The 14,241-nt window shown below is 40.5% G+C and overlaps 1 protein-coding gene across 4 annotated transcripts in view; it reads right to left on the bottom strand.

Moving 5' to 3' along the window:
• The window catches only part of MSRA (methionine sulfoxide reductase A), a 423,682-nt gene that overhangs the window by 253,026 nt on the left and 156,415 nt on the right, over positions 1-14,241 (bottom strand). For 2 of the 4 annotated variants that reach the window (XM_055299897.1, XM_055299893.1), the window contains exon 2: positions 4,699-4,767. The exons of 1 other annotated variant lie outside the window; for it this stretch is intronic. In XM_055299897.1, coding sequence (XP_055155872.1) covers positions 4,699-4,711 — 13 coding nt within the window. In that variant the 5' untranslated portion in view covers positions 4,712-4,767. Of the gene's footprint in view, positions 1-4,698; positions 4,768-6,466; positions 6,527-14,241 lie in introns of those variants that run through there. One more of the 4 variants, XM_055299895.1, reaches the window with a different exon arrangement.

Here is a 14,241-nt window from a genome sequence, read left to right as displayed (position 1 = left end):
GAGAAGCACTAAGAGAACCTGACAAAGAAAACATGTTTTGCAAGGGTTTGAGATCATAGGGTCATTGCCGTCAGACTAGTGGGAGCCTAAAAACGCACCGTAAGAACTCATGGAGATACCTCTGCTATTGTCCCTGGTATCAACTCCTGTACATTAAGATTCCTCACTGCAGAATCTTACCTTGCAGCAAACAGCCTCAGTGTGGGTTTCTAAATGATAGGATCAAAGGGTTTCTCATTAGAAGTAATTTTTTTCAAAAAGGCTTAACATTCTGAAATAAAGTAAATGCTCATTAATTAAGAAGAAAGGCTCTTATAGGCTATTTAATACCATTTCTCAATTGGTTAGGAATGACCACTCTATCATTTAAATACCTCTAGTGACAGAAAACTCATCACCCTACATCAGTAGATGCTAGTAGTACGTATTAAAATTGCAAGGGTATAATCAGATCAATTCCCTATCTCTCACTAAAGAGCTATGAACCAGGTTTTATAAATTTAAATTAACTTTCAATTTCAAGTCATTCAGAAAGAATATAACAATATTTATTGAGAAAATCTTGGAAGTTAGTAAAACTTGTTGATATTAGATTATATAGAATGTAAGTCTAGTCTACCACATTGTAATTTTTTCATTTGTTTACTTCCTTTAATATATCTACATTCATTATTTTTCAATTTCAACTTTACTCAATGTGTGTTTATTACTCTTGCCAAAATATTTTATAATATACACTCTTATTATTGGGGGACATTATACCACAGTTGTCTGAAATCCTTCAGGTTTGTACCTCATTGTTTTAACATAATTTTAACAGCATCCATTCACCCTCAAAAGTATCCTACTTTGAATGATAAATTTTATGGTAAAGTACTATATTTTAAAGTTTTTAAACTCAAGTATTTCATTTGTTTAAAATTATACTAAAAATCTTCCCAAATTCACAAATCTTCCCAACTCCTGACTTCTCTGCATTTTCCTTAATTAATAGGTTTTTATTTTATTTTGAAATGAGACATCTTCTTGACTACGCAGTATTTTTAATAAAATGAAAAGTTGTCCGGTGCTTAAAAACCACCACAACAGAGAAGCTGGAGCCTGTGCTCTCTGCGTGGATGGAGTGGCTCACTGCCAACGGGATGTCACTTTCATTAAGTTATTGAGAGCCAGAGAAAACCTTTCTCAGTCAGGCACAGCATGCTGGCAAATGTAATATGGATGTCCTCGTGCCTGGGAAAGCATTCCCTCCACTTGACCAGATTTCTTTCATCTTTGGGTGCCTCAGTTTCTCTGTCTCTAACAGTGCACAATAGTGCCCACCTCACAGGGCTGTTGTAGGATTAAAGGGACAATAGCCATAGGGCACTCTCAGCCACCAGGAACAAAGACATTAAGTAATTGCAAAATGTTCAGTTCTGCTTCTCCAGCTTGTGGGAAAAAGCCTCCTGCTGACTTGAAAGAGAGCATCATACACAGACGAGGAGAAGCCCACTAGGCGAGCAAAGCCTGTTACCTTCATTATCATTGTCCTAAAGTGCAGAGGACAGAAAGAGCAACAAAGAATCTTAAGAACTGTGACCACACAAAAACAAGACAAGGACTAACAAATGGGCCATGAAAGAAAATGTGAAAAAAAATGAACATCGTAGCCTAAGAATAATCTGTGAAGATTATATACCAGAAACTAAGGACCACCTATATATTCTTTGGTCACTTGATATAATGACACACTCATAGGTTTTTCACAGTGGAGCATACCCTGTCCCTCGCACTACACTTCCTTACATTATCCACTCTAAATGCCTAATGGCAGTTCAATGACCATTTTCAGAGTGGATTAAATTTGAAAGTTCCTATGTAGACAGCATTCTGTAAAGTACATTCAAGTGATTAACCAATAGACAATAAAACTGAAAGTGGTGATACTATTTTGTCATAAAATATTAAGATTTGCAAGGATGAAGAATGAGTTGGGACAAATAGAAAGTGCCACTGGTGCCTTGGTGAACTCACAGTCAAGTATATGTAAGACGGTCTCCTGTACATCAACAAATGCTACTGACATCAAATGGGGGAAAATGATAAATAGTAGGAGATGTCATTCCAATATTATTTTCCCAGCAAAAGCTGTAACTCAAGAGTCCTTCAGAGCACTCTGGGAATTCACAGAAATTTACAAATCAATTTGCTAAATTGGCTTGGCTGGAAATCATGCTTTCGTGCATAGATCCAGCTGAAAGGCATTTCTGCATCTACCATACTTGCCCGTGGCTTCCTCCATCAGTGCTAAGAGTCAGGGGGCATCAAAAAAAGAGCGTGGGCTTCAGGGTCAGTTAGACTTGGACTCAAATTCTCTCTCCATCATATCACTGGCTGAGTGACTTCGGGTAAGTCACGTGAGCACTCTGCGAAGAGGATTACATACTCCTACCAGCCTTTCGAGGTGCCAGGAGGATTAAATGTCCAACATATGTCAAAGAGCCAAGTGCTATATACTTGGTTTAACCTTTTCAGTCGAGCTATAAACAACCCAGAATGAGAGAGGCCCACCCCCAGAACCATCTGCTGCTTCTCTCTACTGCAGGCCAGGTGGACAACAGGGAATGAGAACAGTTTTTAAAACATTAATATAAAATGCTTGCACATACTTAACCCAAATAGAGACCTTAATTTAAGCATGTGTAAGAGCCAAACTGCAGTTCTAATAATGTAAAAATTCTTGGATGTCAAAAGATACTGTATTTTACGATCTATAGAATTCTGCACTTGTAGAAATTAAACATGATTCATCTCTTTTAAAAGTCACACCTTAGCCATTCACAGTGGGTTTCCTGAGGACTGCATGCTGCCAGATGAGCCTTCGGTCTTGAATATGTAAGATGTAGAAGCAAAGGAGCAAGTCTCGGGGCACTCTGTCAGCCCTCTTATTCCATAGGGTGAAAAAAAACAAGGCTTGGAGAGGGGAACGTGCTTGCCCAAAGCCCAAAACCAAACACTGAAGACCATGGCTTAGGATTCTTAGGAAAACCCCTATACACCAAAACCAAGACAAATAATAATAATAATCTCATCAGTGAGCTTTATTCACTGATACTTCCAAATCTGTGGCTGAACATCACTGCCTGCCTGTGCTGGGGCTCTCCTGTGGGAAGGAAGCTTTCCTCCAATAACACAACAGAGGGAAACCTGCTAAGATAGGTCAGTCTTGTTTTATATTTCCCAATAGGACATGGAACTGAATTTCTAACATGCCTGGGGATGAAAAATCTGAAAGACAAAAAGATCATCAAAATAACTCTTTGAGCACTGATGTGACATCTGCCATCCCCTGGGAATAATCCTAAACCTACAACTCCAATAAAATGGCATCATCTGAACCTAAGTCCTCAGAGAAAAGTTAACAAATTAAATATTTAGCACACATTTTTAGAGTGTCCATTATGTTCTTTTACTACAAAATCAAATTCTTCATTTAAATTTCTGAGCATAATAATTCCTAACCACTGATCAGTGTATTTTAAAAGGTGACAGCCCATACAGAGCAAGATTTACAAACACCCGGGCAGAATTAGCTCCCTGTTTCATAATTCTGCAACTGTTAATCATCATTGATTACTAATTCTGGTTCCATCTCTGTGAATAAGCTAATGTTTTATCCTGAATAGGCTAATTTAGAGATGGGTCATCCTGAGGCTAATTTCCAGCTCAAAGACACCTCCATGCTTAAAGCAGTTTTACATCAAAGGCCCTTGTAGGAGATCATCATCAAGATCAGGGTAGAATGGAAGCTAGAGGAAGGTATAAAGTCAGAGGACTTCAGGATTTCAGAATAGGACAGATCACAGAATCTGTATAAGTGCTGATGGGAAGGATCCAGAAGCTAGGAGAAAATGAAAATCCAGAGGACAGAGGCAGTAATCCCTGAAAGAGTAAGTAGAGACAGGCCATGGGGGGTGCCCAGTGTATTGCTGGAGGGATGGGGGGAGGGCTGAGGCTAAAAGGAAGAGGATGTCAGAAAGAAAAGGGAAGGAACAGAGGAAGGAGGGAGAAGAGGAGGTAGGCAGGCAAAATAAGTGCCAGGTTAGAGACATTTTGAAGGAAGTATGGGTGACATTCAACATGGAAGGAAGGAACCATGAATTAAAAATGACCTCATCACCAAAAGATTCGGAATCTAATAGAGTTCTGCTCAACCAAATAATTGTATATCGTAAATATATACTCCGAGATTAGACTTTATTCTGTTTAAGATGTTTTAATTGATTATGCTAAGTTCATAATGGAAGAAGAAATTACTCAATTAGATTGATTTTTGTGGAATAACAACTCAAAACTACTTGAACCCCAGCCTTTGACAAAATTACATATCAATGTATGGGGGGGGGACCCTTCTAGGAAAGAAAAACTCAAAACTGTAAATTATCAGGTTAATTCACAGTGTGGACGTAAGAAATAGCAAATACACAGTTTGATATTTGGTTTGCAAAGTGAGAAAAGAAAGCATATTAAATTCTATAGAATAAGCTTTTCTGGTCCCAGAAATTCTAAGAGCTCGATAGTTTTTTTGGCTCCAATGACTTGTAAATATCTAGAAGAGCCCAGATTTTGAAGCCCTGAGGACACTTGCTAAAACTCAGAAATTTGGCACTAGTCTTTGCACACAATTTGGGTTTTCTTTCAGAGTTGATATCTTACCAAATACAGCCATCTGTGTTCCCTCTGGGAAAGGTTCAACTGTTCTATTGCCATTGACATGATGTTTGGCTAGAAAAAAAAAGAGGGAGAGAAGGAAAGAAAGAAATACAAGTTAAGTGTAAAGTTCCACACACATACTAACACATGTCATTAAATGTGTCAAAGAGCCTATTTCTCATTTTTAGTTAAAAATGGCACCAAAGTTTACCCTTTTATGAGAGTTTCAATTATTTTGTTTTTAATCTCAGTTACTGAAGAGCCTAGAGATGGTCTAGTTTCAAGCATGTAGTTTTACAAATGAGGGCGCCAAGGCTTGAGCTTGTGCAGAGCTGGTGGCAGCAGAGCCAGCTCAGCCCCAAAACTCCTGACTCCTAGCCAGAGGCCTCACAGCACCAGGCCAGCCCCTGAAGAACAAGGGAATCTCAAGGCTCCAGGGGAAATTGGGGAGGCTTCATCTGAAGACTCCTGATTATCAAAACACTGACCTAATCAATGAAGTGAGCTGTGAAGACAGCAGGGTAGCACTGGAGCCTACTTTTCAAAAAACAGAATAGCAGGACACACCATTTTACTACAATTCAACCACTGTTTCCAGGAGCCAAAGATATTTGCCTTCTTAAAGACCAGATGGGATATTCCTTCCAATGCTTCTTACTAATATTCACCCACCCTTGTTCCCTCCGCCAATCATCTTTCCCACCCTGTGCATATTAAGAACTTAGAAATAAGAGGTGACCAGGTTATGGTTTTCCAGCATTAACTTGTTCTCATCACCCCCCAAACTGCAGTCAGAGCATATCTGAGTATGATCCACCTAAGAGTATTTTACTAATATCCTCAGCAATTTATTGATATGGGCATTTATGTTGAAAATGAAAAGAATGGCTAAAAATCCTTGACACTGCGTCCTCTAATACATATATTGTGATGTCCTGGGTCCTGTTATATTTATGGAACACTGGCATAGGGCTCAGCACTAGAGCTAGGCTCTAAGGGGGCTAGGGAGAGTAGGACACAGTTCCTGCCCTCGTGGAGAGTGCGGTTACCTTCAAGAGGTAAGAATGTCAAACTTTATCAGAAAGCTTACAATTATTTGCTAGTCCTGGAATGAGGACTAAAGGTACAGAAAGAGTTCACAGCAGAGAAATAGCAAGCTGGGAGGTAAGAGTCAGCAATGTGGAGGAAGTGCAACCAGTGCAGAGTCTTAGAGAAGAGGTGGGGTTTCGAAAGGCAGAGAGTGAGGAAGCAACCTGAATGAGAGCCAGAATGGATGTGACAGAAGCATCAGCTCAGGCCTGAAGAGTCTCATCTGGGCATAGTACAGGTGATATGTTGAGAAGCAGTGGCAATGAAGGATGGATTGGTAGGCAGGGACCAGGGCATAGAAGGTCTTGAGAACCTAATCCAAACTCTTGGAACTCCAGGCAGCCCCTACAGCACACTGCAAGTCTTTTAGAACCTGAAGCCTTATGAGGCTCAGTTGAGTTTAGACAACATCTTCAGGACACCATCAATTCAGCGACTCTCACTGGTTCTTCAGGGATAGTGGCACTATCTTAGTAACAGAAAACATTGGAGGGAGGGAAGAGACCAGCCCAGGTCCCAGGTGGCCACAGGACCTTGTCAAGCACTCATTGATATCGTTAGAACCATTGGTTGCTGAATCCAAAAATGTGAAAGGCCTGACATGGAAGTCACAGTTCTATTCTATGGTCAGCACCCCATAGTCCCTGCCTGTGGCTCTAAAAATGTTTGTCTTTACACATACCAAGAGTTGTAAATCCATTCAAACTCTTTGATCCACTAATCCCACTCATAAAAATTCAACCTAAGGAATAATACGAGAGGAAAAAAAAAGAAGGTGATACATATAATATTTATTACTTGTAATAATAAAATTTTAAAATCAATTCAAATCCAAAAGTACTAACATTGCTTAGAAAATTATAATTTGTGATTTATCTAACACATGTAATATTATGCAACATATTTCAAATAGGGCATTTGAAAGACATATAAAAATGTGAAAAAATACTTGAGATAATGATAAGTGAACCAATCCTATTACAACACTGGATGTGGACTGCAATGACAAAATATGAATGCTTATAGGAAAAAGGAAATGTTTCTCTAGCAGAGAAACACACAAAAATGAAAACAACAAGGGAGATCATGCAAGATATTTACCTTTAATAATTTCCTTTGTCATTGTTAGATTCTCATTCTCTAAATGAAAATATGTTTGTTCAGATTTTTAAGAAACAACAAAATTATGTATTAAAAAAATTTTCCCACAGTACTTGATTTCCCAGGCCAACCCATCAAGGCTTATTCATAGCCCGGCCCAAACAATACACATTTACAATGAAAAGTGTAGCCTATATGACATCACTTCTAACCTCAAAAGCACCTCCAACACAAGATGACCTTCCACTCCAAACATGGCCACCTACCAGCAACCCCACCCCTGGGAATAGGACTATTGTCCTTCTTTCTAGGCATCGTTGCCTGTTCTTAAAGCCTCACTATCCACATCTAATCTATCACCAAACCTAGCTAGTTTTACCTTCCAGACATCCAGAATCCCTCCACTTCTTCCCTTTACCACTAAACCACTGTGGCCTCCATCATGGTCTCTTTGCCTGGATTCCTATAAATACCTCTAGGTCATCTATGTCCCCTCTCCAATCCACTCTTCCCAGTTCAAACACAATTAATTATTCAAAAAGAAAGACAAACTCACTCTACGACACAAACTCCCCAACCTCCTCCCCCACCTTCCATGGCTTCCCACTGCTTTTTAGGCTAAAGTCAAAACTCTAATGTGGCCTTCGAGGACCCATGTGGTCCGACCACCTGAGTCCCTCATTCCCTCTACTACTAATGCTTTCTTGGGACCAACGATTTTCTACAGCACTCACCAGAGCTGCACTTTACACTTAGTCATTACCTGGACAAGGAGACTACCAGCACAGGGAGGACATGGCTTATAGCTCCTTTGGGTCACCATTTTGATAGCCCCTGCTCAATAGGGCACAAAGCACAGGTGTTCAATAAGTAGCTGTTAAATTAATGAAGGAAGACATAAACAATGCTAAAAGGTCTCTCTTCAGCCACTATGAAGGATATATTATTGCATACACTAAAGACATATCTTTCTTTATATGTACAATTGTCCCTAACACAAAATGATCATTGAAAATGGCCATCCAAAAGTAGTTTTCCCAGCCAGGTGCCAGAGACCAAGGAACTCTTCTCTGTTCCATTCCATAAATGTCTTCACCTCTCCCCTTCCTATTATTCACCTATCCTCATCTGAGAATGTGGCAGTGCCTGTGGAGGCAGGAAGACTAGAAATGCTACTGGAAGTGGAGAGGAAGGAGGAAGTTCATATGCAACCCTCTCCTGGATGCTCAGATCCCCTTAGATCCTGTCTTATCTTTTATTCTAGAGCCCGAGGCCCAAAGATAACAGGATCTATAAACCTAATTTGGCATTTTCTTCTGAACTGCAGCTGAGTCAGTTCCTGGACAGCAAAGACACAGCATTAGCCAAGAAGAGATAGCACAGTGTCAGCAGCTTAAGGACTCGGGCTCTAGATCAAGACTGCCTTGACTTTGAACCTCAGACGTCCCACCTCCTAGCTGTAGGAACATGGCTACATTACTTAACTTCTTTGTGCCTCAAGTTTACTCATTTATACCAGATTCCTCATTTGTACCTACCTTGTTGGCTGCTTTGAGAATTAAAATTTTTGATATAGGTAAAGCACTTAGAACAGTGCCTGACACATAGTAAACACCCCCTAACTGTTAGATAGTGTTATCATCTGTGTCAACTTTATTTTTCACAAGATCTGAGTCATTCCTGACTCAGTCATTCCTGACTCAAGTTCGTGGCACATGATATACCTTTCCTCTACTTCCGTGCTCATAGCAGACATCACTAATCAAGCATAGCATACCTTCTTGATCTCCAAATGGGACCAGGAAATCTTTTCTTAACCTACCATCCCACAGAGTCCCTTATTATTTAGATATATGTGCATATGTGATGAAATTGGTTTTCATTCTTTTTTAAGATTTTATTTAAATATTCATGAGAGACTCAGACAGAGAGGCAGAGACATAGACAGAGGGAAAGACAGGCTCCCTGCAGGGAGCCTGATGCAGGACTTGGTCCTAGGACACTGGGATCACACCCTGAGCCAAAGGCAGACACTCAGTCACTGAGCCACCCAGGTGCCCCTGGTTTGTCATTCTTGGTCTAAGTGAATAAAACAGAAAGATGGACAAAAAAAGAACCCATTTCCTTGTTTCTATATGATAAATTGCAATTTTAAAAAATCCTTTGAAAATCTCCAAAACTCTATAAATAGCTTTAGGGATAAAAGAAAAGGGGGAAATCTAAGTGCTACTTCCATTCCATGATGCAAGAATGGTGAGTTCTTAAAAATCAAGCCATGGCAGTTCTACTAGAAGTCGAGGTTTAGCTTCTGAGGGTATTTTCCTATTGAAACTGCTGAGGCAAGTATTTGGGAGCCAAAGAACCAGAGATCCTTTAAACACATTACATAGGTCATTAAGACTGGGGGGAGGGGTGGGCAAATTTGGGAACCTAGTGAGCATTTATAATTTTTTTTTTCAAAATTGGTGGCACATGTCACCATAGGAACAATCAAACTGACTAAACAGAAAAATCATTCATTGATTGGATACTAACTATTGATTACCGGCAGAGCATGAAATGGAGACGGGAGAGGGTCAATGACAGGGACATCTGTTGCTCAGCCACAGCAGGGTGGATGCCTCCAATCTGGCTAAACGGGAAGATATCCCTGCCACCACTCCATGGGGGCACGTTCCAAAGCCACATGCTCCAGGAGGACAACCTCTGCTGATGGCCATGACGTGTCCTCAGTCAAGGGTATATGAGGACAAGGAATAGATTTTCATTTATCTTGAAAGCCCAATGCTTACGGAGCAGTGAGGTTAATCAGAGCAAGATTGGGTCAAAGTCAACTATCAGAGAGATGTTGAAGGGGATTTGGGGGACATGTTTAAAAGCTTTAGAAGATGACATGAGCACTCTTTTTTTCTTTTGTTTTGTGAATATCTAAAGCACTTGAAGCTTTATGACTGTTTTCTTTGAAAATAATACAATGAAATTATTCAATAATATATCTGTAATAATACAAATTTAGACATAAACCAACCAGTGATTAGCATAATGTCCTATGCCGAAACAGAGAGAGCTAAAACTTCTATCTTCTGAGTGAGGAGAGTGAGCGGAAATGAGGCAGGTAAATGGCATGGAAGTGAAGGACTAGAGGGTGGGCCCCCAGACCCTCACTATTCTCCTGTAGGGCCAATCTCCTCCAGTCTGGGTAATGATGGCAACACCACCAAATTCAAGACTGCAGGAACTGTGCTGTTGCTAACCTTGTAGTAGGGAGTCTTGCTCAACTACTGGACCCAGAACCATCCCAGGATTGGAACAGCCCTGTGTCAGACTAAAGCCTACATGTCAGCTAACAATGGAAGCTCCTCCCAGTCATGCTATTAACCCTGCAAAAACCCAGCCCACACTCTTAAGTGTTACTACCCATCATTCATGCTGCTACAAAACTCATTGGTGGTGATTAGCTTCAGTTTGGGGCTAGAGTAATAAAAGTACCTTTATTCATGTGGTAACAAAAATCTGTCAAACATCCATCAAGCCCACAACAAAACATAGTCTCACATTGCCTCTCATTGTCTGTTTCTTTGTGGCTTTTTCTCCAGGTCACAAATTCCCAGGGTCTCAAGGTACAAGTCAGACTGGAACTAAGCAGGTTTCATATTTGGTCCCCAAGCCCTGGCTTTTGACCAGCCTCTCCTGCCTCCAGCAGAAGGACCCTGGATCACACTGACCAAGCATTCTGGGCCGCCCTAGTCCTGCCAAGGCGCCCTCTATAGCATCTTAAGGATGATTTGATTACTGTGAGCATTGACTGTAGAGAAAAAGGAGCCAGAGTCCTAAAGATGCACCTGTCACCCAGTCACTGAAATATGGGACAGGTCCACTAGGAAAAGAGAGGTAATGGTGCTTCTAGAGGCACTGTGGTTCCATATTGTTCTTATATACTGTGGCCCTTTACATAATTTTCTATAACTTCTGACTGTGATGTTTTGAGGTGAAAGTCAACCAAGAATGGGTTTTTCCCCCTAAAAGTGTACTCTGCATGTGAGGAGAGGAAGACTGGGCAGTTACAAGGCAGTAGGCAAGCTGCGGGGACACTACTCAGCCTGCGGGCCGACCTCTACTCTCCACCCATCCTATGTCCAGAGAAGTCTGGGTCCTTCTTACTGACTGCTGAGGTGCGTGCTAGAGGCAGATGGAATTTGCAGCTAGGAGAGGCTAGCAAGGAGTCTCTGGTAAAGGCAATGCTGGAAATGAGACAAAAGTCCTCAACTGCTGTGGGCAAAGAGGAGAGCATTCCTCTCAAAGCTCAAGGAGGAAGGGAAGGCTACCCTCACTGTCTTTCTCACGTGGTGACCAACAATTATATATAAGTGGGAGCTATACAAAAAGCAAAAGAAATCAGACGGAACAGTTTAAGATTGTAGCTCTAAGAAAAGAATTTATATACCATTCAGGATTTTACCCTCACGCCCTGATCGTTGTCCTTCCTCCAGTTAAATCCGACCCGCCAACACCATTCTTCCTTCTCTTCTCTCTTTGCTCTGCACACAGCAAATCTAAGCTGCATCTCTTGGCCAGTAAAGGAGCCAATGCCCCAGCTCAGGCAGCCCCCAAACCTCCCAGCTTTCCTCGGCAGAAGCCCGAACTTGACAATGTCAGAGCAGAATGGGGCAGAACAAGGCAGGTTCTTACCTGTTCGTAAACCCCAGCCTACACAATAACACATTTTGATGAAGCATAAGCTAATACTTATGGGTGAGGTCTTTGGCTCATATCCACCGGCAATTACATCTTTTTTTTTTTTTTTTGGCAATTACATCTTGAGTGTTTAGTACATGCTAGATACTAGGTGTTGTGGGAGCAAAGATAAATTTCATGGATCTTACACTAAGAATCTCTATTTAACCACAAACTTTTTGAGAGAAACCTAAGGGAAGATTTCCAGTTGAAAGAGTCAGAGAGCTGAAGATAGGAATGTTTTTAAGAAGAGTATGACATGATGCAAGCATGGGACATTCTTGTTGTTCATGAAGTGCCTGCTATATTTTCTGAGGTCTGCTCGGTGCACAAGACCACGAGTGTGACTACAAACCCAGAGGACACACACCATATGCACATCCCCTCAGACGCAGGTCCTTTTTTGTTCCTAAGAAAAATTGACCTAGAATGGTCCTACTATGCTCCTGTGTTCCCAGAAGCCACAGGATTGACCTGGAGAGTGAGGGAAAGTGAACACAGAGTACCCACAACAACAGTGCACCAGGCAAGCTGGGGTCCCCAGAAACTGGCATCAGAATGACTTCTCCATGTGCCCAAGAAGGCTTCCACAATTCTGTAAAAGACAGCCACAGCCATCCCACTGCCACAGAGAAAGTAGAGAATGACAGAAAAGGCATCACAGATAAAAAAAAAATCTCTAAATATATAAATAACAAATAAATGCATGAATAGATCCCTACCACATTGAAATATCGTTTCTAAGTCATGAAAATGGCAAATTTACAAATCAGTGCTAGGTACCAATGAAGGTGTAGGGAGACGGGCCTTCTCAGATGCTATTCATGGAAGTGAGAATTCAATACAATAGAATACAATCTATTTGGAAAGCCATCCAGCAATATGCATCAAGACTATCAAACGCATTTAGGTCCTTGACCTAGTAATTCTAAGTACAGATACTTACCTTAGGAAATTAGAACTGAACCAAAGGTGTGCAAAGATGCTTACGACAGAATTATTTATAAAAGTGAGAAACTGTAAGCGACCTAAATGACCCAACAAAAAGGAGATAATGAAGTAAATTATGACACAATCCTAAAGTGGAATATTGCATGGTAATTTTTAAAGTATGATCATAAATAGTTTTTTTATGGCATAAGGAAATAGGAATAAGAATTTAGTGAGAAAAAGCAAGATACTAAAAAAGGATCCTATTCAATTAAGAACAAAGGCACAGAAAGATGACCAGAAGGAAACGGTACAACAGTCTATGTGGCTGTGTCTATATTCCGAGTTATGGCTGATTTTTCTTCCATCTTTACACTTTTATCCATTTCCAAATTTTTCTTGAGCAAATATTTCTTTGATAATCAGTAAACTACAATAAGCAGAAAAAAACTAAAAGGCAAACTTGAAATAGAAGAAATCTAGATCCTATTAGGTCTACTTGAAAATTATCAAAATCTAAATGTTTTGAGTAGAGAAAGCCTAAAACTCTCTTAAATGAAAGTAACCAATGAGCAGATTATTTCCTGATTAATCACATAAGACCTCATCAAAGCGCCCTTTTCTTTGCAGTTTTAAGTACCATGAACTCTCTGGCTTGCTTCTTAAGACATTGCACCCTAAGTAATGAACACTGGAACTGTCCTAGGACTTCTAGACTAACTCAAATCAGGTGTATCACAGGCCCATTAGACACTCTGTGATGAGGGCCATCTCGGACTTGTTCCTCACCTGGGTAGGGTTCATGAGCAAGTGAACTCATAAGTAGGCATGTGAGGGGAGGGGTAATGAAGGTTGGCAGAGGGACTTGGGGCATATCTTCCTCAGTAAGTCCAAGCACAGGGATCCACATTCTGCCCCAATAACACCACAGTTCAGAAAACAACTACTGAATACTCATTATGTGCCAGGCACTGGGTTTGTTGTTGGTGACACAAAAATAGTAAAACAATGTCTGCCTTCTCTTCATCCTTCACAGACCACCAACTTCTAGGGCTGCTGATCAGGTTTAACCAACACAAGGCTTCTCTATTAGCAGCACTGCCTACAGCTCTTAACATATCCTGTTACTCCACTATCACTAGACTAGCATGAGTTCCCACGCTACATTATTCCAATAAAGCATTCCATCATCATTTATTTCATTTTTAGACAAATTTCATTTTTACTTTGTAATGCTGCTATTAGTTACATTTACTTTATTCTTTTTAAAGATTTTATTTATTTATTCATGAGAGACACAGAGAGAGAAGCAGAGACATAGGTAGAGGGAAAAGCAGGCTTCCTGTTGATCCTAAAACATATTTTGGATTTGTAAGATCGATGTTAACGTAACTCTGTGTGTCTCTCATGAATAAATAAATTAAATCTTAAAAAAAAAAACTCTAAAGGGGCACACAGAAATCATACTTTTTAGTATTATTTTTTAAATGCTGTCCTTCAAAGACTTCTAGGGGACCCCAGCTTCCCTGGCTGCATTGTTTTGGTCCCTTACTCATAGGCGAAGCAAAATTATCTACTACTTCCCCAGCATTTGTCAATGTCAATTCTGCCACATTGAGGTAATCAATGTTGTACAGAGTATCTAAGTCCTGTGAATGTGATTAAGGCATGAGACCACAGAGGGGTTTCCTC

Source organism: Nyctereutes procyonoides, unplaced genomic scaffold (assembly GCF_905146905.1).
Source record: "Nyctereutes procyonoides isolate TBG_1078 unplaced genomic scaffold, NYPRO_anot_genome, whole genome shotgun sequence".
NCBI classification, from domain to species: Eukaryota; Metazoa; Chordata; class Mammalia; order Carnivora; family Canidae; genus Nyctereutes; species Nyctereutes procyonoides.
Note: the sequence above shows the minus strand (reverse complement) of the source record. Positions and strands in the feature narration are given on the sequence as shown.